This window comes from Vipera ursinii, assembly GCF_947247035.1.
Source record: "Vipera ursinii genome assembly, chromosome: 6".
Classification (NCBI taxonomy): domain Eukaryota; kingdom Metazoa; phylum Chordata; class Lepidosauria; order Squamata; family Viperidae; genus Vipera; species Vipera ursinii.
In genome coordinates this window covers 52106321-52129849 of record NC_139515.1, presented here as the reverse complement: position 1 = coordinate 52129849, position 23529 = coordinate 52106321, and the positions used below count along the sequence as shown (strand labels likewise).

General features: G+C 35.8%; 1 protein-coding gene across 2 annotated transcripts in view; it reads left to right on the top strand.

Annotated features, from left to right (window-relative positions):
• Window positions 1-19104, top strand: part of KITLG (KIT ligand) — a 55326-nt gene extending 36222 nt beyond the window's left edge. The window contains exons 3-11 of one of the 2 annotated variants that reach the window (XM_083366382.1): window positions 3889-3951; window positions 5678-5860; window positions 6728-6887; window positions 8248-8328; window positions 11359-11376; window positions 13805-13914; window positions 14599-14675; window positions 15138-15224; window positions 17915-19104. In XM_083366382.1, coding sequence (XP_083222508.1) covers window positions 3889-3951; window positions 5678-5860; window positions 6728-6887; window positions 8248-8328; window positions 11359-11376; window positions 13805-13914; window positions 14599-14675; window positions 15138-15177 — 732 coding nt within the window. In that variant the 3' untranslated portion in view covers window positions 15178-15224; window positions 17915-19104. The remainder of the gene's footprint in view (window positions 1-3888; window positions 3952-5677; window positions 5861-6727; window positions 6888-8247; window positions 8329-11358; window positions 11377-13804; window positions 13915-14598; window positions 14676-15137; window positions 15225-17914) is intronic. The other variant, XM_083366383.1, reaches the window with a different exon arrangement.
• The last annotated feature ends 4425 nt before the right edge of the window (window positions 19105-23529 follow it).

Genomic DNA, 23529 nt, shown 5'->3' with positions numbered 1-23529 from the left:
TGAGCATTTGGCTGATAAGTATATACCCAAATATTTGACCTTTTTCACTATCTGTACCTCTATTGATTCTGACATTCTTTTTTTTCTTATCTGTAAGATTCTTTACTATTACCTTAGTTTTTTCTTTATTTATTTTTAATCCCGCTATTTCTCCATACTGTTCTCTTTCCCCACAATTTAGGAATCATCTGCAAAGGTTCTTCCAAAATAAATACTAAATCATCAGCAAATGCTTGTAATTTATATGTTTCACCCTTTATCTCCAATCCTTTAATTTCTGTATCTTGTCAAATATTTCTATTTAAAACTTCCAAGGTGAAGATGAATAATAGAGGGGATAGTGGGCATCCTTGCCTTGTGCAAGAATATCAGTACTTTTGATATCAATAGAAATTGACAAATCTTGTAAAAAGTTCACAGTCCTAGTAAATGTGTATTTCAAAGTAATTTTACTGTGTTTTCTTTTTGTTTGAATATCACTTGTTTGACAGGATTAAGACATGTAAATAACTTGATCTTGCTAAATAGTAGCTCTTCCCTTGAGTGACCTATTTTATTAATTAGACAAATGGGTCTAGTATAACAATTTAAATAGGAAGATATGTTACTTTGATTAGGTACTAGGTGAACTCTACTTACCAGTTAACAGGGATCTTATTAACACAGACTGATCCTTAATTGCATATTAAATCAACTCATTCTTTCTGAAAACTGTTGGACAGTACCCAAGAAGCCAAACTCTTCTCTAGCATCTATTTTGAAGGAAAAAAAATCATGCCTGAAAAAATTACATTTTAGATTGCAGATGAGCAGCCAAGTGTACAAGCTGCATGTAGCCCCCAGAACTCTAATGGCCTAGAAAGCTAAACCAGAATAGACATAACCATAATTTTCAGACCCATTTTCATTTTACAGAATTTTGTTGGATTGTTTAAAAGTTAGAACTGTATCACTTAAAAAAGGAAACAAAGCCATTTTTGAAAGGCCCAATATAAATTAAATTAAATGAATTTCAAGGCAAACCCCCTACTGAACCTTTCGCCTAGCTCAAAATTAAAATTAAAAGAATCTGGAATGTTTGCTCCTACCAACTCTGCTAATGTCATGACATCACTGGGTCCTCATCCCCTATAACTTGTAAGCAGGATATAAAAAGAAAATGTTGCTCATTCTTTTTCTAGGGAAATAGGTTAGTAGAGTAGGAGTGTTTTAAGTTTTAGAACTACATACAGCAGTTATAATTTAGGATTTATAGCAGTAAAGCATGATTTGTTTTATTTTTTTAAAAAAAAACATAATGGCTAGGTTCCCACAATAGATTAAGCCATAAAACATGAAGAGCCAGTGCAGTGTAGTGGTTAGAGTGTGACTGGAAAAATATAGGTTGAAGTCTACCTATAGCCACAGAAGTTTATTAGGGACTTGAGACCATTCATTCTTTCTCAGCCCAAGCTACTTCCCAAGTTGGTGGTTGGAAAGAAAAAGTAAGAGGAGAGAATATTATACGTGGTGTCTTTAGCTCCTGAAAAGATAAATATCTGTCTAACACATAAATAAACCAGAATGACCATGTGCATATCACATAATCAGGCACAAATCAAATTCACTGCATTACGCCATAGTAGTTGCTTAGAGTTACTTGATGATCTTTCAGTTCTCTGTGCAATCATCAATAAGATGAGCTTGTTTTATGTCCAAACAGAGATGAAGCCTACTAAATAATAATCTCTGATTTATAGAAGCAATTATATAAGAATGCTACAGTTAACAGGACCTGGACTAGATTTGTTGGAAACAAATTTTGCCAGCTTAACCTTATCTCTGACAAGGTTGGAAAATATTGCAGTCATAATGCACCTGGACTTAGGCAAAGTCTTTGACAGAGTGCCTTGTGATATTCCCCTTCATAAAATGGTGAAATATGAGCTACCATACCTCTGTTAGATGGTTAAATGAACACATCCAGAGGGTGTTCATTACTGGCCCCATTTAATCTTGAAAAGAAGATTGGTGGAGTGCCACAGGCTTCTGTCCTGGTCCTTGTGCTGTTCAATATTTTTATTGGTGACTTGGGTTGTTTCCTCACCCATTTATAACATTTGCAGATGACTCATACATTTTAATGAAAGGGAGAAGATTCAAAAAGTTCTGGATAGACTTGAATAAATGACTGAAATAAATAGGATATGTATACATTTATGCATCTATATAGGAAGAATGTAAGGCACAAATGGGGGGGGGCTTCCTGGCAACAGTACCAAAAGGATTTGGGTTATACTGGATGACCAAAAATTAAACATGAACCAGCAGTATAATAGAGCTGCTAAAAACATAAATGTTATCTTTGGGACATTAACAGAAGATAGAATCAAGGTAACAAGGTGTAATTATTCCATTTTATACTGATCTGGTCAGATCCCACTTGGAATATTGTGTTCACCACATTTTAAAAAATACAAGAACACATTAGAAAGTTTTTAGAGAAGGACTATCAAACTGGCGAGGAGTATGGAAATCAGGTTCTGTGAAGAATGGTTATAGGACCTGCATATATTTAGATTACAGAAAATATTACTGAATCAAATTATGATAGCAACTTTCCAATTAGAATATGAAGGCTTTCAAGAAGGGCTATGGGAAAAAGGAATGGGACAACTTGTTGCAGCAGCTCAGCATGGTCAGTCACTTCTGCCATCTCATTGCTGCCAAGTCACCGCAGGACAACTCCACATGGCCAACTTGCCATGGAGACAACTCACTATAGGTGGCCAGAGGGAGAGTTGGGTGAGTAAATGAGCAGGTGGGAAGAGTGCAGAGTGGCCTGCCATGCCAAACTCCATGCCTTAGTGGCTGGGGAACAGTGGCAGTAGGGCAGGTTGGGCAGCAAGGAGGTGGTGGAGACTGAGGCATCCCATTTTCACATACTCGACTGCTGCCTCTGCTGCTGCCACTGCTGCTGCACCATGCTGAAGAGGCTGAGGACACCGGCAGCCATGGGCAGTAAAGTGGTGGCAGAGGCATCTCATTTTCACATCCCTGTTGCCACCGCTGTCCCCAGCATCTGTGTCCCAGAGCTTGGTGCGGCAGCAGCAATGGTGGCAGAGGCTGTGAAAATGGGACATCCCTGGCTACTGCTGCTTCCCTGCCACTCATCCTGTCCACTGCCACCACTCCTGACCTCTTTTGCACAGCAGCAACCTCAGAGTGTGAAAATGAGAAGCTCCTGGCTGCACTCTGCGCTCTGCCCATCTGCTGGTTTGCTCACCTGCCCGCCTCTCCCTCCAGCTGCTTGTGGCAAGTTGTCCCCACAGCGAGTTGGACATGTGGAATTGTCCTGCAGCAATTTGGTGGCAGTGAGTTAGCAGAGGTGAGTTGGTGGTGCCAAGCTAACCGCAGCAAGTTGTCCTAGACCCATGGAAAAATATACTGACCCACTACAGCTAAAACGGAAAAACAAGCCATTGTGAGACTTAGATCATGTGCTTCACCTCTTTCTCTTTCATAGGCAGAACAACTTCAGTTTGAAATTTCACATACAAGTGACAGCTGGACAAATCATAAACCAGAAGGAAGCCACCTAGTGCCCTTCATCATTCACAGGAGCAAAGGATTAAAACATATATAGTCAAAAATACCCGAAAGGGAGATTTTCAACAAGGAACTGAAAAAAAATGTTTGAAAATAAATTTGAACTGAATCAGTTGGCTGGTACATAATTCATAAAAAAAAGGTCAGGATTTAAAAAATTGCATTGCTCTGTCATGCACGCGGCATGTCAGGTTCCCACAGACATGATTGGACTTTATATGCTTAGCTATATTGCCTTCTCTATTTCATTTTTTTTCCTTAAAGAGCTAAATAATTTTTTGTGTTCTTTGTTGTCTGTAGGTTGGAAATCTTCCAGATGATTATATGATAGCTCTTAAATATGTCCAGAAGACGGACACATTGGTATGTAAAGCTATTTGAATTATTTCAAAACATAAACATATGCAGCATCAATTATTTTTTGCTTTTCAATTTTTGGAAGTGCAGATTGTGAACTTTTTAATTCAGAGATTTTTCAAAAGGATATTCTTATAAAATTATATTCTGGCCAGAGACCATTACATTCCTGTTGGTAAATTAAACTTTTCCATTGAATTTCTATTAAAATTTAACATGCTGCATTTTAACAGGTTTTTCCCCCCATATATTTTATTTACTTGAAATAAATGTGTACAAAGGAGCAATATAATTTTAATTATTTGTATATACATATTAATTAGGTGAGTGAATGACTCAACCTATCTAAATCTTCAGTTATATAAAATGATTATTTTCCCATGATAGATGAAACAGGAAATCTTTGATTTTATGCAGTAGGAATATTGTAAGATTTTTATTCCTGCATTTTTTTTGTCTCCTCTAACATTCCAAACATTGGGTGTGTTGTTATTGACATACTCACAGTATTAATCAAGAATTCAGTTTTGTTCATCTAATTAAATTGTAAAGTACATAATATTATAAATGGTTTCCTACCAAGTGTCTAATTTTTCCTGGCCAAAAAAAAGATATAACTGCAATGTTCTAAGGTTGTTTCTTTGCTGCTAATTAAAAGCCTAATTAAATCTACTTGCTGGCAGAGAGAATAATGACTTTGCATGTGTGAGAGAGAAAGATAGTCATCTTCTTTTTAGTAAATACTCAGAAACATTTTGTGAAGACCTTCAGGGTTATTTGCCATATAGGGGAAGTATTCTATGGTCTTAGAAGCTCCGCCAGGTACAACTTTGGAATCATTTTAAAAAAAAATAGATATGTAGTGCTACATATCTAGAATCATAGAACCATGCAGGCACAGTGGTTAGAATGCAGTATTGCAGGCTAATTCTGCCAACTGCCAGCAGTTCGATTCTGACCAGCTCAAAGTTGTCTCAGCCTCCCATCCTTCTGAGGTTGGTAAAATGAGGACCCAAATTGTTGAGGGCAATATTTTGACTCTAATAAACCACTTAGAGAGGGCTATAAAGCACTGTGAAGCGATATAATAAGTCTTAAGTGCTTTTGCTATTGCTGCAACACTTCATTGAACAATTAGGTGGGAAAGCCATATAGGATAGAGATCTCAATAGATGCTCAATAATATATTTTAATACTAATAATACTAATACTAATAATTTTTAGATCTAATAGTACTTTTAAACTGAGTTTGATGTTCATAATTGAAAATCAATGTCCTGCTGCTTTGGTACTATTAGGATTCACACAGTGGTGTAAATCAAAATTAGACAAATCTCATTATGACTTAGTGTGATGTATGAACACACTTTGTGTTAGCAAAATATGTTCACTGTTGAGATGAACCAAATCTATATATAAATGAAGCAACATTGTTAATGCATAGTGTTTTTGACATTTATTTTGTATTCCTGACATGCAACATGAAATGCATCTGCTGACAGTCACAGATTCATGCACATTAAGGGCAGTTGAATACTAGTTTAGCAAAGCACAAAATAATGCTGCCCAAGGCAGATTGGGTTGAGGTAGTTTATAAATGCTGGGTAGATAGAAAATAAATAAATAAACAAATAAATGAAACAATGTATTGAACTACTTTTATAATTGTACATTATTAAAGCACGCACAGAATATAATATCTTTTTTTCCCCTTTGTTATAATCTCTGACAGCCTTACCATTGTTGGTTGCATTTGATGGTCCCCGAATTGTTAAACAGTCTAAATAATCTTCTCAATAAATTTAAAGAATTTCCAGATATGTCAAATGTCTTGAGTAATTATTCAATTATCAATAAACTAAGGAGGATCATCATTGGTGTGATGGCATGCTTACCTTCTACCACATATAATAAGGTAATAATCTAAAACTGAACTTTCCTCTATATTACTAAGTATCCTTTGACATTAATGTATAAAGAATGGATGACTGTAACATAAAGTTTTTGCAGAGATTACCTTGCTAGTATAATAAGCCAAACATTCTTTATGACTTTATATATGTAATTCCTTCAGTTATTTATATATTTAATTATATATAATTTCTTCAATTTTTATATATATTTATGTATCATATTTATACCCTCCCTTGTGTTTGTATGATTGTGGTGGAACATAAAAATAATATATAAAGAATTCTTGCACGCAATTTAATTTCTTGTAGCCCTGTATTTTAATAAATATGTCTGTGTAACATATGCACATTATTTTATACATACATTTGATGCACTGAAGCTCTGACAAATTTATTAGAACGTATTTCAAATGTAATCTCTGAGTAGCAAGCATAGCTCGCACTGCTAATAAGTCTGTGGAAACAACAGTATATTGCTTTTCATAGTAATAGGTGAAACAGAAATTTGGGAATAAGCATTCCCCAAGATACATGCCAACCCATTTTTTATGTATAATGATAAAAAAAATGATATTGTAACATAAAGAAGCTACAATGACTAAAGCCAGCTTTAAACTTAGCTGCTCTAGTTTGCAAAGTAAAGCAAACCAATTCCTGGTTTAGTATTTTAATTGTGTATTTAATATTTATCCAAAAAAAGCTTTTCAGTTGAATATGAATTTGCATATACAGTTTTCACCTCTGTGTTTTTCCCACTTGTAAAAAATGTATTCACCTAGGAAGAAATTCCTGCCCTAAAACCTTCCCTGCATAGTGATAGACTAGGTGGCCTTATTTTCTTAAAAATGGGATTCTGTCCTCTTTCTCAGAATTATAGCCAACATGATCATCTATATGAAGAAGATAAATTTGTTCCAGAAGAGTTCTTTAAGCACTTTTACAGCACTATTGAGGCCTACAAAAACTTTTCAAAAAGACCAGAACAAAGTGACTGCATTCTTCCCTCAACAACAGAAGCTTCTCCAAATGGTAAATGCTCTTTTATATATAAAAAATATCCACAAATGTCATGAATCACCTTTAATGGATTGGTGCCAATTCAATATGAACTTGTATTATACAGGCTAAATGTAACACAATTATAGCTGTTTGGAATAGAGCCATCTAGAAATATCAGTAATAAATAACGCTTTGAGTTTGTTGAACTGTACCCTGCTTTACTAGGGCCCTAAAGACACTGAGCACGTCATTTGGAAAGAGACAGATTGGGTTTGAGAGCCAAGTGCTGCACAACTGGGTGAGCTCCTGTTACTTGACCCAGCTCCTCAGCATATAAGCATGCTAGCCACATGATCATGAAATGTCTTCGGACAATGCTGACTCCTTTACTGCTCCCTAGAGTCGGACATGACTGGACAGGAGAAACCTTTACCTTTATCTTTTAAACAGCATAGATATGTACTTCAGACTTCCTGCATCAATATAAGGAGATTGGAGAGAGAATCAAAAGCATGTGGGCACACATATAGGAAAGCATAGCCAATGTGGCCACCTGTATCCCTTCCCTATTCCAAGAATAAGGGATAGAGGCCCTCTTCCCCTCTATTCATTTCAGTCCTCATACATTACCCTCTTGATGATAGCCAACAGCTCTGCTTTTGACCAATGCAAATAATTAGACCAGGATCATAGTGGGGAGAAGGGATCAAAATCTTTCTACACCGTTGACCCCATTATTCTCTAGAACCTTAATCAACATTTAAAACTCATGACGGCTATTTAATTTTTAAAACAAAATAAACCGCGCAATAAATTTATTTACCTCTTTACATCACTTTTATCCCAGTCTTCAATTGAGAAGGTTCCTGAAGGATTTGCATGCAGATTTTTGAAAGATCAGCCTTTCCCCCAGGTTTTTTATCAAAAAGACAGGTGGCTAGCACAAAAATGATGGTGACACAATGTTAGCTTTTCCAGTCTGACTCTTTGATATCTAAAAGATTTCTCACTGCAACTCCATAACAATATATCTTAGGGACATAAAGCAAGCATTCAGGATTTTATAGAATGGTATATTTTTAGAACACAGAATATAGGAAATTTAGCTGCTCTGTTTCCATTATAGTTATTTACTTCTGATCACATAAACCTTTTTTCTGAATTGTCTAAATGGTATAAAGCAGTAAAAAAAAAGTAGTGTCCCTCCCCCCCACTCACCCAAATGGGCCCAGCTTTATTGCAGTGGGAAACTCACATGCGGCTCATGGATCAGGCTGGAAAAGAATCATGCCGGGAATCCTGTACTAGATGATCCCAGGCTTTCATTCTGTATTATGCAACTTCCTATCTGCTTAAAATATTAAAAAATGACATATTCTTTCTGTCTCAGATTCAAGCACAGAGCCATTTTTATTACATCCTGTTGCAGCCAGTTCCCTTAGGAATGATAGCAGTAGCAATAACAGCAACAGTAAGTGTAAACAATTGTTATTCAATATTGTCATATTAATTGGGGAGGTGGAGAAGAAAAGCAGCCGTATTGTACAAACTAGTTCTGCATCATCACGATGCATTGGTTAAATAAACTTTTTTGCCACCAGAGAAAAGAAGCAAGTGGTAAACATGTCTAATAGCACTCAACATTAATATTCCTTCTCAGCATGAAGCCTAGAGTTTGGGGAAGAAGCACATGGTTCTGCTTTGGTTGGAGTTAAATTTTGGTAATTAGAATTGTAGGACTTTTATAGAAAATGGAAAATTGAAACAATGTACATAAGCTTCTTTTAATTATTTCATAACATACCCCTGAATGTCATTTAGTGGCCTCAAGTAACTAGCAGGAGGTTACTTCTCCTCCTTCCCCCTCCCCCCACCTTCTGCTTCAGCCTGGGAAGCATTACATTATTAAAGCTTGATGAAGCTGTGATAGAAATAAAAAAAAAACATGTTTTTTTCTAGAGTCTAAGAACAAATATAGTGCTCAATCCCATTTTTTTTAATTAAGGAGCCTTGGTGGAGCAGTGGGCCAATGCCTCCTTAAGTAACACCAGCTGCCTGCAATTAGTGCAGGTTCGCATCCTACCAGGCTCAAGGTTGACTCAGCCTTCCATCCTTCCGAGGTAGGTAAAATGAGGACCCAGATTGTTGGAGGCAATAAGCTGACTTTGTAATAATGCCGCTTGGGGGGGGGGGGGAAAGCCCTAATAAGCAGGCATATACATAGAATGAAGGCTATTGCTAAGCACATTGGTTTGTGCTTAAATTGTAAGCCGCCCTGAATCTTCAGAGAAGGGCGGGAATAAATGGGATTAAAATAAAAAAAATAAATACTAGTTGGGAAGGTGAAGAAGCTTCTTTATGATTTTAACATTTACTGGATTATATAAATCACAAGATGAAGTGGACAAGGAATCCGTTTCTTTCATTGCCATATTGTGAGCCCCTAATCTGCCACTTCAGTTTACAGTCTGGGATAAAGTATAGGGTCAGGTATACAAGTGATTTTCTCTAAATATTTCATAACTAAGAAACGAGACAGGAATATCACTAGATTCAAAGAAAACAATAAAGTGAATATATATAGAATTTTGACAAAGACCTAGTTAACAACCGACAAAATGAAACTTTAATTCTAACAGACAGCCATGAGAAAGTTAGTAGATCCAGATATCCTACTCCAAAGAGATTTTTTAAAATGTGTTATGATACTAACTGCTAAAAATCACCTTCTAAAGAAGAAAATTAGAGGATAAACAAGAAATTAGGATAGCCAAAGAAATGACATGCTTATATTACTGATCACTGAAGGAAAGCATTGTAAAATGAACAAACTAGAATTTTTAAAAATGTAGAAGAGCCTTTCAGTTCTTCCAGAGTATCTGGTCTTTGTTTGATGGGGAATAACAAATGTTACAGAGAAAACAAAATTATTTTGCCAATTTTTCAGATCTTGTGACAGTATTAATAAGAATGTAGTTGGGATGAACAAGTAAAATTTTTATACTTAAGACTTGCAAACCTACTACCTGTCTGATGGAATCAAAGCAACAATAAAATTAAGTGACAACCATCTAATGGATTCATACCTAGTCAAACAGCATAAGAATATATACCGTAGTTATTTTTCATAATGGTAAGAATACAACAGTTAATACTGCACAAAGAAAAGTATTAATTAAGGCAATTACAGTTACCAAATCTGGGCTAGAGAAGTCCTGACCCCCGCACCATATCATAGCAGAATGAGTTTTATGGTTGCCTTTTGTGCTATCTAGCAGTTAATCTAGATTTTCATAGCCAAGACCTGGCACACATAATAAAAATATACATAATGGATTTGGTTATAGGCCTAAATGGTTCAAATTTGATATCCATATAAGAAAGGGAGCAATTGGAACATCTGTCTGCAATTCTGGAAAGCCTTTGTTGATCATTGTTGACAATGCTGGATTGATTGATCATATCTAACTTGGTATAAGGCTATGTTCTCTAGACCTACTATGATCAAATATTTAAGATCTTCAACTTTTATCTTCTAGAGTTGGTTTATTGAGTATAAAATAATGATCTATGAATTATGCAGGCCTAAAATATCTGTTCTGCTTGCTTAAAGTTTCCTGTTGGAGGTAGCATGCCTGAAGGGTCAAAGAAAAGTTCAAACAATGTTGGATAAATATGCATAAAAGCAATATTTAGAAATTTAGATAAGTTTATAAGCTATGAATTACCAAAGTGTATTTACAGTGAAGCTAACTATTTGGCTTAAACAGGAATATGCAGAATTTTTCAGTTGAAGTAAAATGGGCAATAAAATTTTATAAGTGACAGGTAGTTTGAATGAAAACATGTATAACATGAATTGAAAGGGGCAGTATCCTTTTAGCATTTTTAGTGGCTGCTTATCTAATTTAATACTGGCTGGAATTTGATTTCAGTAAGATTGAAATGTTAAGTGTTCATCTGTAGATAACTAATCAGAGCTAAAATGCACAACACAAATTTAGTCTTACAAAAAGCTAAATTAAAAAGTTAGCAGAATTGATATAATCCTTGTAGGTATACAGAAGTCTGAAAGGGACAGCGTATTCTGAAGCTAATTAGTGAAAGTACCAGTTGTATAAATTAACATCTTCACAAGGGCATTTATAAACATGGCTATTGCAGTAGGGCATATCATTGGAGCTTATAGAAAGATATGGTGCTGAATAGTGCAGTGAACCATTCATACAAGAGAGTGCAGAGGGTGAATTTGGTCCATGCATCTCCAGCTTTGAAAAACAACGGTTGAGTAGACAGATTGTATGCTAGGTGTGTGATCTTTGTTTTTTTAAGAGCCCCAAAATTGGTCCTATAATACAGAATACATGAAAAATAAAGACTTGCAACAAAATGTACTAAAACAAACCTAAATCCAACCCTGTCCGTATGAGTGATGTAGCCCTATTTATTTTGCCTTTTTGTCCTATGTGCTGTATCCCTTGGCACTCTTCTTCCAAAAAAGTCAACAGACCTTCTAATAGTATGTATACATATTAATTTTGGGTGATTAAATAGTATCCTTTGTATGCAGTTTTGAGACACCATACACTGCAAGGACTAATGTGCAAACAAAGTGAATTATTCAAACTAATTATAAACTGTACATCAGAATGCATATATGTGTGTATGTGTGTTTATATGTGTAGAGAGAGATATTATTAAAGAATTATGTATTTAGAAAACACATGCTCATTTAACAAAAACTAATAGTATGCATATCCCATCTACTCTAGTTACTTCCATGTTAGGATCCAATATTAACTAGATGTTAATACTTGCTAGATTTAGAGTTCTTGTCCAAGAATATGAATAAGAGGAATAGTCTGAGAATCTCTAAACTGATGACAAAGAATCCAAATGCATTCCAACCATGTAATGAGCACAGGTATAATGGACTGCAGGAAATCTCAACATACTTACTAGTTTCTTACAAATAAAGATAGCCAGTGATTATTTTTCTTGTTTTCCAGATATTTCTAGTGGTAAAGAGGATGAAACTCAATCTGCAATTCTGTTATATTATCAGGATTAACTTTAAAGTTTTTTGCTAAATGAACTGTAGAAACCTAAAGCCATCAGGTGTTCTTTGCAAACATAGTAGATAATTAGGTAGAAATCACTCAAAAATTCTGTCTCTATATCTTAGCTGATGGCTATCCATCATATCTGTCTTTACTTCTTTCTCACCAGATCTTATTTTGCTATGGGTTACACATACATGCTTATGATGCCTGTCCTACATACAAACCACACAAAAATATGGGAAGCCACCATACATAGATATAGGAGCTGAGTCGCACCAAGATTCCAAATTAAAAATACTGCCAGAAGCAGAATAAGAAACATATTCATTGCTGTACAAATCTGTGCTGATCATGATTGGCACAATGGATTTCAGATAGGCAGCAGGTTGCTGCTTCTTTTAGCCATTATTGTAGACCACTGTACTGGTCTACAGCAGGGCTTTTCAACCTTTTTACCCATTGTACCACTTTTAGGATATGGCAACATCCGAGTACCATCAGTTGCCTAGCAAGATGTCAAAAACTTGATGACCAAAAAAAAAAAAAGGAAAAAAGTGATGAAGTACAGGTAGTCCTCGACTTACAACAGTTTGCTTAGTGACTGTTTGAAGTTACAATGGCACTGAAAAAAGTGCCCCCCAAGCCACAGCTGAGCAAGACACCTGCCTGCCCGCCCGGTGGTGCTCTTCCTTCTGTCTGAGGTTTTCATTGTTGTGAGCATTTCTGTTGAGGATTGGCAGCGGGGGTGGGATCGGGGGGCGGTGTTTGGTTTTTATTTCCCCCATCTGCTGGGTGGTTGCAGCTGGTTTTGTCACTTCACATGACCCTGGGACACTGTTACCATCATAAATATGAATCAGTTGCCAAGCGTCTGAATGTTAATCACAAGACCCTGGAGATGCTGCAACATTGCAGCTGATTGGTGCTTCTTCTGGGCTCAGCAGAAGCATCAGGATCAGTGCCGAACTCCAGCTGGAGCCTGGCGCTGATCCTGGTGCTTCCACTGAGCCCTGACAGCCCTGCAGCTCCAGCCATATCTCGCTCAAGTTTGTGCGGTGCTGCCACCGGTTCAGCTCATTCCCCTCCCCTGCTACCACTTTTCTAGGATGGTCGTGTACCACTTGCCAGATGCCAATGTACCACAGGTGGTACCTGTACCACTGGTTGAAAAGCCCTGGTCTACAGTAATGGTTTAGCAGCCAACAATTTTAATGTGTGTGGATTTCAACATTCAGCATTTCCTTAATCAGCATGCTGGCTGGTGAATTCTAGAAATTGATGGCCACATGTCTTGAGGTTGCTAAGGTTGAGAAACACTGTTGTAGGCTAAGACTTAGTATAGCTTGTTTTTCAAATGTTCTGATGAGCAAAAGTGCCCCAACTATTGTGGCCAATGGGACTGCTTTTGCTAATAGTACTCTATTTCTCAATGAAGAGTGTGTATGTGTGTGTGGGGGGAAATCCTTGGCATTTTTCAGTTCATGCTGCTCTGGATCTTGAGAATTCATATCTGAGAGCTTCTAAGCATGTTTTTATGATAAATTATGTGGTCTGTTTTAAATGGGGAGGGGAAACTTTAGCTGAAAATCCAGCCAAGAGAAAATGAGAAGATAACTTGGTAAGAATTTCTTTGCAGATGGTTACATGAGATTATAAAGTTGCCAGAATGTTTGCCTTTCCCAAGTGAAGTGCAAATAAAGCTGTGAATTTCAGGCAGCCAAATACTTCCTAATAAAACCACAAACTACTTTAAAGGTATCATTTACAATGTTAGGACTAGAAAAGTGTTACCAAATGTATGACTCACAAGCTTAACATTGTTACCCTGGAGATGTTGTTTTGTTTTAACCTGTCTTCATTAATCCAAATTGTTTTTAATTCCAGAAGCAGAATTGGACTTCCTCAGTAAGTCTAGCAATCAAGTATTGAGCATAGCACTTTCATCATTGATGGCTTTTGTCTTTGGCTTTGTTTTGGGAGCCATATGCTGGAAGGTGAGAAATATCAAATATATGATTGTTTAAAGAGGATACAAATTGAAGTATCATATATGCCCTTGAGAGAAGTACCTTGGTTTCCTGTTAAGCAAACATATCAGTAAACCATCTTCAGACAGGATTTGTGGAAAGGATTTTTTTTAACTTTCTATATTTTTGGAAAGCTTTATCATTTTATTTCCTTTCCCTTCCTGTCACCACCCTGTCTAGAGGCAGATGACTTATTGGCAGAGGACAGTTCTCCAGTGTGGAATTAGATTCTCCAGTGAAGAGGAATAAGTATTGATGTAGAATTGAATGCCAGTTTGGGATTGGCAAGAGTAGTGTGATTTCATAGACTTGAAATGATAAATATTTTTAAAATGATGCAAAATGTTCTTAAAGCTTCGATGATTGCCAGGCCTGGTTGATGTAGTGAATATTATCCAGTAGAAGACTACTGGAACATACTTTTAGCTAATCCATACGATTAAGACTATAAATGTTCTATAACATTTATAGTACTAATTGTGTGGATTAGCTCAGAGTAATATTACTTTTCCCAGCATCAAACTGTTGTGATCTGAGCTGAGTGACAACAGAAACATACTTTTAGTATTTCATTGTTTTAAAAAATGCAAAAAATGATTATATTTCATTTTTCTACATTACTATAAGGCATGTTTTGTTATTTTTCTATAGAAAAGGACCTGCAGGCATATACTACAAATTCACCAGACTACACAATCTAACATCAACCAAGAAGATAATGAGATAAGGTAATTTAATTCAATTTTGAGTTCATTGTCTGCTAGGATACTGTTTCCTCAATTTCAATATATGTTTTGGAAATTTTGGTCCTGAAAGATTCTAGGTAAGATATGTAGCTCATGACCTGTGTTAGGCTTTTGTAAAGTTGCAATTCTACACAGGTTTACTAGAGAATGGCTACAGAATGGGGCATTCCTAGTATGCAGGCTTTATAAAATTGCAAACCAGAGAGCTTAGAAGTCTGTGTTGTTCACAGTTCTGTTTTCTTTTAAGTCTAATTGATACATTTTCCTCTGCACTTTATATTCTTATATTCTAAAACCTTATTTCCATATAAATATATTTTAAAATACGTAATTGTGGAACGCTCTTAACAAATAAAGGCTGTTCTCCCTCTGAAATAATTTTTATAATTTCAAAAATGGATTTGTCAGAAAAGACTGAAAAAGCACTTTTTATTTCTTTTTCAGTATGTTGCAGCACAAAGACAAATCTCTTCTACAAGTGTAGCTGTTTCTTTTTTATATATACACTGTTACTGCTTCACGTCTAGGCAAGTATTGAAACAGAACATTTGAGTTTATATCACTCAGGGGTGTCAAGTGACTAACTGTCTGAACTTCCGTAGTAATTGTTTCAGGGCTTTCTCATGTAAACCTATATACATACCATCAGAACATTGACATGCTTCCTCATGGACAATAGACCCATAGTCTATAAAAGAAATCTCCCTTTTTGCTTTCTTTTAAATAAGCATTTAAAATGACGGCTTATTACATAAATATCTGAGCCTTTTGCACTGGGACACAGGGACAGGCTCTGCCTCTTGAAGACTGGAATTTCATCTTGTGCTGGCGGGTTTCCCCATCATTGGCCTCTGCGTAGCTCAGCTATGATGCAGAAGGAATTCCTGTCACTTTCTGAGCAGCTTTGGCTTATTTTCAGACCTGCCCATGGGGTATCAAAGTAAAATCTCAAATGCTGATGGACTTACAGCCAATTGTTCAGTGACTTTTGGAGTTACAATGGGGCTGGAAAAAAATGGACTTACCACCTGTGCCATAATTACGTGACAAAAATTCCAGTCCTTGACAGCCCACCCACACTTACATCAGGAGCAATTCAACTGCCCCCATCACCTATTTCCCTTCCCCCCATCATTGCCCTTTTGGCTGGCTTCTATTCTGCTTTGCAAGGCAGCAAGCAGCCTTAGAATGACATGGCTCTGAGGCTTCTTGCCACACCTCGAGAAGTCAGAGCCAGCCCAGCCTGCTGTAGCAAGCATCAGAAAGCCCAGTTGTCTTTGCTCCCCAGCCTCAAGCGCTCCCTACCGTAACCCAGCAAGTACCAGGAAGTATTCATTTGCCAAACTGCCTTCTCTTCCAGTTTCCCCCTTCGACCTTTCACCTTTTGCTGCTTCGTTTTTGGATCCAGCCTCTCAAGGGAACGTTGCCTGCTTTTCTACTTTTTTTCTCTTTGTTCCAAAGACAGTGCTTCTTTGTAAAACTGCACTGTCTTCATAAAGCTGCAGTCTCTTTCCAAAGGCATTCCAAAGACAGCACAGCTTTGCAAAGACAACACATCCTTCAGAAAGCTGCCTGTCTTTCTCAAGGTGTTCCAAAGATAGCTCAGCTTTATGAAAACATGCTGCCTTCTGAAGAAGGACAAAGTAGGAAAGTAAGAAAGGTTCACTGGAGAAGCTGGGTCCAAAACAGAGACAGCAAAAGGTGAAAGATCCATGCAGGGAACTGGGAGAGAAGGCAATTGGATGAATAAATGCTTGCTGGAGTGGGCTGGGAGTCATTGAATGTTGCTGATGCTTCTTGGTCAGACTGGGGAATATGTGGGGCTGGGGAGAGAAGGTAGTAGTTAGAGGCAGACCCTTGACTTACTGAGACATCGGGTTGGTATGGATCAAGCCCAGTTAATGACCCAGAATTCTGGCTAACAACCACACTGGGGAGCCCTGGGATTGCCATTACAAATAGTTGCAATTACATGACATCTTGCTTTACAACTGCATCAACTTACAATAATAATTTCAGTTGTAATTGTCATAAGTTGAGGACTACACATAGCATGTAAGAAAGAGCAAGCTACTATTTGCATCAATTTACTATTGATACAGAAATATGCTATGAACATTTTATCTCTGACATTTGAATATTTGAACATTTGAACTGAACTGCTAAGTTTTAATATAGGTTTAGCTGATGCTTTAGAAAGGTTTAAACAAATTGTCTAAACATACAGATAGAAGACTAAAGCCATGTTTTGATTGATTAAATGCATATATTATGCACATGTGTTCATGCATCTGCACCCACATACAGAACCCACAATCATTACTATCACCATATTTCTATTTTCAATTCTACTCTGCCTGATCACAAACACCAATTTTCTATAAATTTCACTCTCTTATTTCTTTTGTTTCATGTTCTTTCTCTCACGACATATCATGTGATTTTCTCCCCTAAGGTGGCAACACTTTATCACTATATCACTCACCATACATTCCATAGAAATTGATAAGATGTTCAAATGGTAGAAAATGTAATTGATATGTTGCCAATAGTTGTACCTGGTAAGGAAAATATGTAAGATCTGCCCTGGCCACCAGAGTTTTCACTGGGAGGCCTGTATCGTGCAGGTAGGGGAAGTCTTTCTCCTATAACATTCTAGGTCTATAGACTGTGCTTTGTTAGGCAGGAGTATCCACAAGGTATGGTCAAAAAAGCCAAGTTGGGGGCCACAAAAATATAATCAGAATTTTTTGTGTGTTACACATAAAATGTGCATAAAGAACCAAAAAGGTTTTGATAACATTGTTGTGGTCATCATCTTTTTTTAAAATCATACCCTGTGATTAAAAAAAACCACAACCTACCCTTAGGAGTGATGCTTAGCTCTCACTCTGAAGATGCTGTCTTTAGCCAAGCCTTTGAAATGTCTTCAGTCAGTCAGTCATTTGGAATTCCAATTGCCTTACTTTTATATTTTGCTTTATGTGTTTTAAAATACATTGGTAGTTGCTTTTAAGTATAAAACAAATGAAAAGGAGGGTGGCTGTGGGTTGAATAAAGGATTCCTTCATTGTTGCGATTCCTTCATTATCAAGGCAGCCTATGCAATTTCTATGTGAAAGTATTTTCTACTAATATGAAAAGTTGAACATCTCTCACTAAAATAGCTTTTGAGATATTGAGACTTTAAGCTTTTTCCTCCCTTCTCTTTCTCCAGGCAGCTAACAGTTCTAAGTTTGCTTCATAAATGAAGCAGCTTTAAGCATATTTGTATTGCTTTTGGAGTGACAGACTGAGTCTGCATCTGTTGCTGTTGCCCATGACTCCATATTCACACTATAATGCTGTGGATAAAAGCTGTGCTCCTATGAAACCAACGTGGAATTCAACATCATCAGAGAAAACAGCCTACAGCAAAAAGGATTACCACTTTTAATGCTGATCAAAGTGTATCTTTGCACCTTGGATCTGCAGTGGATTTTAGCAAATGCAGTAAGAAGAATTAAGTGATCCAAGATATAAGGAAGTTTGTATTGGATACACAAATGGAGACTATGAATCGAAGAAATATACGGAAATGGACAAAAAAAAGGAAACTTCCAGAAATGTATATGTCTTGCAAATACGTTTATGCAATGGACTAATGTGCTAGTTTTCTTTCATCAGTGGAACTGGGTTAATAATGAGAGAAAGTTTCATTTAATATCAGATACAGTAATTTCGAAAGATATAAGTGGAGTTTCATTTTGTGTCAAAAATTTTCTACAGTTTGACAATGTTGTTAATGTCTGTTCAGTAGAAGTGATCTAAATGCAATTATTCTAGGTTGGCCCATTGATGGTTGTAAGGAAGATTACCAGTTATGTTCCAGTACAAGAGGGGGCGGGGGGGGGGGAAGCAGAATTATAAATTGTTACCTGGGATAGAGAACTATCATGAAACTGAATCAAAGTACATAAACTATTCTTGATACTAGCAGAAATTAGGTCCTCTCAGAGATAGCAAGTTTACTTTAACTTTTTATATATGTCCTTGAATATTCTGAAATGAATTTTAAAAGCAGCACCCATTATATCATTTTGAATTCTCTTATCAATTATTATTCCTTCAGCTCAAGTGGAATGAATTATTTGTCTAAATATTTCTCAGCCTTTTGATAATTATAACAAAACTGTGGACAATAATTTCCAGGTTAAAAATTACCAGTCACAAAGTTTAATGGAACACTAAAAATATTGAAACCTGTATATAATGTTAAGTTATTTTATTTCCTGAAAATGGATTTGAAGAATTTTATTTTCTATGAAATAGTTGGATTGCTCTACATTCCAAACTACTAATCCAATAATAAGTTTAAACTATTGTAAGTTTAATTAAACTATTGTTAAATTTTCTTTCATGGTGCATTGATAAAAAACTGCTTAATAAATGCTTTATTTAAACTTCCACATTTTCACAGATTTATTTATTTTCATATTTGTCACAGTCTCTTAGAAAGCTATGTAACATATTTAAGACTGACTAAAATAAACTTGGATTTCTAATTTTGGCTAATCTTGAAACAAATGCATATGGCCTGTGTCAATTCTCTACTAGGGAGATAGGGCGAACGATTTGGAGACTAAGGCATAGAACTGCTCTATTTATTAAACGGCATTCTCATCGTACCAGGCAGTGTTTTAATATTGAATCTAAAGGTATAATTCTGCATATCAACAATACTATATCATAGTCAAATCAAATTTTTTAAAGATCCAGGTATATTTTTCCATAAGCCATTACCATAATATTATTGTATTAGAAATAGTCTTAGAAATTGAGTGGCATAGAAATACATTTAATAAATAAATAAATGGAGAAATTCTCTGCCAGTACTTTGCATAACACCTCAGTATTGGTGCTTGCTTAGTCAAAGACTTCCATTAGCTTTTTGGTATTATTGAGCAAAACAAATTCTTTCATTGCTATATTACTAGGAACAAATATTTTCTCTTCAGATAGCTTATGATTTTTTTAAAAAAATTCACAATATGGAGATATGTGAAAGTATACTATTTTTTTAAAATGGGTATTTCCGATCACTCCTTATGAATTTCATACAGAGCGCATATGATGTTAGTATTTTATGTGGAATGCAAAAGAAGTAATGAGGAATAGCTTAATGATACCTATTTCAATTTGTTTGTTTTGACCCATCATTAATACAAATGTATCAAACATGTCTATTATTTTCTCAGTATCATGAAACTCTTCAGATAATACTTTATATAATCACTAAATAAAAATACTTTTTATTCTTTTGCATATTTGAAGCTATGATTTTTACAGTTAGGTAATAATTTCTCCACATTCTCTGTAATTTTTATTCAATTTCATATTGAATTTATATATATATTTTACAGGGTGAAGAAATCTGATACATGCACATAAATATATATATATATTTAACATATATATATATATATGTTAAATGTTTGTTAAGTATTTAGAATGCACTTGCTTGGTCCCAGACACGGGACAAATCTTATTTTCTGTTTCAGCCTAGCCCAAGGCCATCTACAGGCAGTAGCCACAGCAGTGGCAGCTCATATTTGTGTAATTTTTTTTTGCTTGCTAACAAAGAATAAAGGGAGACAGATATGATCATTTCAAACTTATTTGTTCTGCATCTTAAGCAGTTGTTTTAACCCCTAGGCCACAGGCTCTCTCTCTCTCTCTCTCTCTCTCTCTCTTTGTTAGCTGAGGAGAAAGGGAGATATGTGTTAAATGTTTGTTAAGTATTTAGAATGCACTTGCTTGGTCCCAGACATGGGACAAATCTTATTTCCTGTTTCAGCCTAGCTCTATCATGTTTTCACTTTTTTTAAAAAAATTAAAAGCCTATATCTCTTCCAGATAAGGAAAGATTTCTCAGTTTCTCTTCTAAACTTTTCCTACCTCAATAATATAATTTTGAGAAAAGGTGGTCTGGATTACTTCCATATAGAAAACACTTTTTTCCCTATACATAGATAACCATTTCACAAGTTGCATTGGGAAATGAGTAAAAGTAAGTAAAAGAAAAGTTAGAGTAAGGACTATTTCACGTGAACATGTCCTGCCATCTTTCCTTGTTGGGGGAAAAAAAAGGATATTTGTCAAGCCCCACCTAGCTGAGCAAGTTTAAGGAAGCAAGAACTCACAATTGTTTCTAAGGCATATTTAAATGTTGTCTGGAGTAAATACAGAACTTTGGAAATTATAAAATGGATTTCACATCCTTATTTTTGTTGGTCATTAGATGTTTCTCTTCTTGACCATGTCAGCAATGACAAAGTATATCAACAAGTGTGTGTTGCTCCAATACCTGAGAAAATGTGGGAGAAATGCCTATAGTGATATGACCATGTCCTATGAGCAGCACCCCGCACTTTTGCTTGTATTGCCTTCCACTTTAACACAGATGGCAAGCATCCACGTGGAAGGCTGAAGCAAAGATGGCAAGACACAATAAATGCAGATATGAAAATTGCCCAGCTGGACCTGGATGCTGCATTTGATCATGCAAGACTGCATTCGTCAATCTGAAAAATGAACACTGCACTTGTGAGAATAATGCTAGGAAGATGATATTTATAGTGAGCGAATGAAAGTGGCATCTCTTTAAATTATTTGAAATGCTTCTTAGGTTTCTGGGCTAAGTTGCTATTTATGATTCACTTTCTGCCTTTTGATTGTTTAGGTCTCCTCTACTTTCCATTCCTTTCCCAGCGCTCCACAGTCTCCCATAGTGTCCTTGTCAAAGGAAAATGTGGGGTGTGTATCAGATTGTGCACCACATGTTCCAAGCATGTAATCACAATCTAGATTTTCTTGGAAGTGATAAAAGATTAGCAAATTTATTTTCCTAAATTTCTTCAATGCAGTTTGTCTTTTTGCAACAGCTGTGTGTTTCATGTAGCGAGATATGAATTGCTTCTGGATTCATCATCAGAAAATAGATTTGGACTAAAGTTGGTGCCAAGGGGAGGAGCCCAGTATTATGTCTATTAATCTGAAGTGTAAACAGATGAGATTGGAAGAAAAATGACTGAATTTCCTTTGTAGGCAAGGGCCTCAAGGGTAGAACAAAGAACATATGGGTCAGAAACTCAGTCAGTTACTGAGCACAAGAAAACATTCAGTGGAGTTAAGAAGAAGCAAAGCATTTGCTTCCTACTACTAAATTTCCTTTGTGTTTTACTTGTTGGGCGTAGTGTCTTTAACTCAACTTTAACAACTTGGATAAAATAAATAGCTGACTCTCTAAATAAGTGTCACACTGTTGACTTGATGATCTTTCTGATTAATTCCACAGAAAAAAGAATTCATTCACAAAATATATACATTATATTTTTTTCAGACATGTGTGAGAGGTTGATCTTTTGGCCACACTCAATCACAGAGCAACGTTCTGTCTTTTTTGGCAAAGGGAGGCATTTTCTTGACCTCATGAAATAAGATCCTTGCTATTACAAATATCTCCTACCTCCTACCTGATGCACACACTGTAATTGTAAAGTAAGCCCAATTAAAGAAATTAAGAAGAGAATATTTGTTTTGTGTCCATTTTAAATTGATTATTGCAAACACGGCCAAACAATTTGCATGTTAGAAATTATTCTCACTTATTCAGTATAATACATGTTACTTTGTGATTTTTTTGCATTAAATCTGTCTTGTTTATTCATTTAAGCAACAGTTCCAAGACCATAATTCATAGGCTGTGTCTATGTGTGTGTGTGTGTGTGTATTCTACACTGATGATATTGCTGTGGTTTTTCCCTTTGCACCTAGCTCAAATAAGAGAAAATTAATGCATTTTATTGAATAACTGATTATATAGTACTTTTTCCTTGCTACTTCTCATACTTCAAATTGGAATTTTTAAAATACTTTTAAAACTCATTTTTAAGGTCTACCTTTTACTGCTAGTTTTTAAAATATTTTCACTTGACTGTGTTGCAAGAAATTATAATGGATAATTGTTTTAAATACACCTTTTAATATTCTATGTTTATATCTTTGTATAAGAGTAAAGAAAGATTATTTCATTTTTTAACTTTTACTTTCTCCAGGAGATCAGGGCAGGATATACAGTTGTTGCCAATATTTTATTTCAGGACAAGTTTTTGAAATAAGTTAGGCTAAGTGCTCTTCCAGGCAGAGATGCAGTCCTTATGATAGAAAATGACAAACCTTTTATCAGACATTTAACTGATAAAATGATGTTGTGCCTGAACAGTTACCATGGTAAGATTTCCTGGAATATCTTTGGACATTCACAAACTATCTGCTGAGAAGAAAATCAATTTTAAGTAGTTAATACTGCAATACAGGAATCTCACATTTCAGTGCCAGTAGGTGTCTGCAGGGATGTTTGGCCAATAACTGAGCACTGATTGGTTAAAAGTTCTCAGTCCTCAGATATTGGAAGAACAACTAGTGATTGACTATTAATTTAGTGTGAGCATGACTCACAAATATCTAAACATAGCATCTTGAAATCTGTAAATGTCAAACCACTTTGGATGATTCATGGCTGCATTTTGAGGTACTATCATCTGGCAATGAAATGTGGTTCATTTTACAGTACTCTAAAAATTACTAGCCCAAGATGACTTTGGGCAATGATTCAATCCCAAATTTCTAGTTTACGACCTTTTTAAATAACGATGAATTGGATATATCGCTGAATGTACCATGACCCCAACAGGGATCCAGAATTAAGCACTAATTGACCTGAACCACCCAAAGCATCCCCGTCACAAAACATTTTAATTTATTTCCATGTAAAACAGCAGTCTGAGCTTAGGAC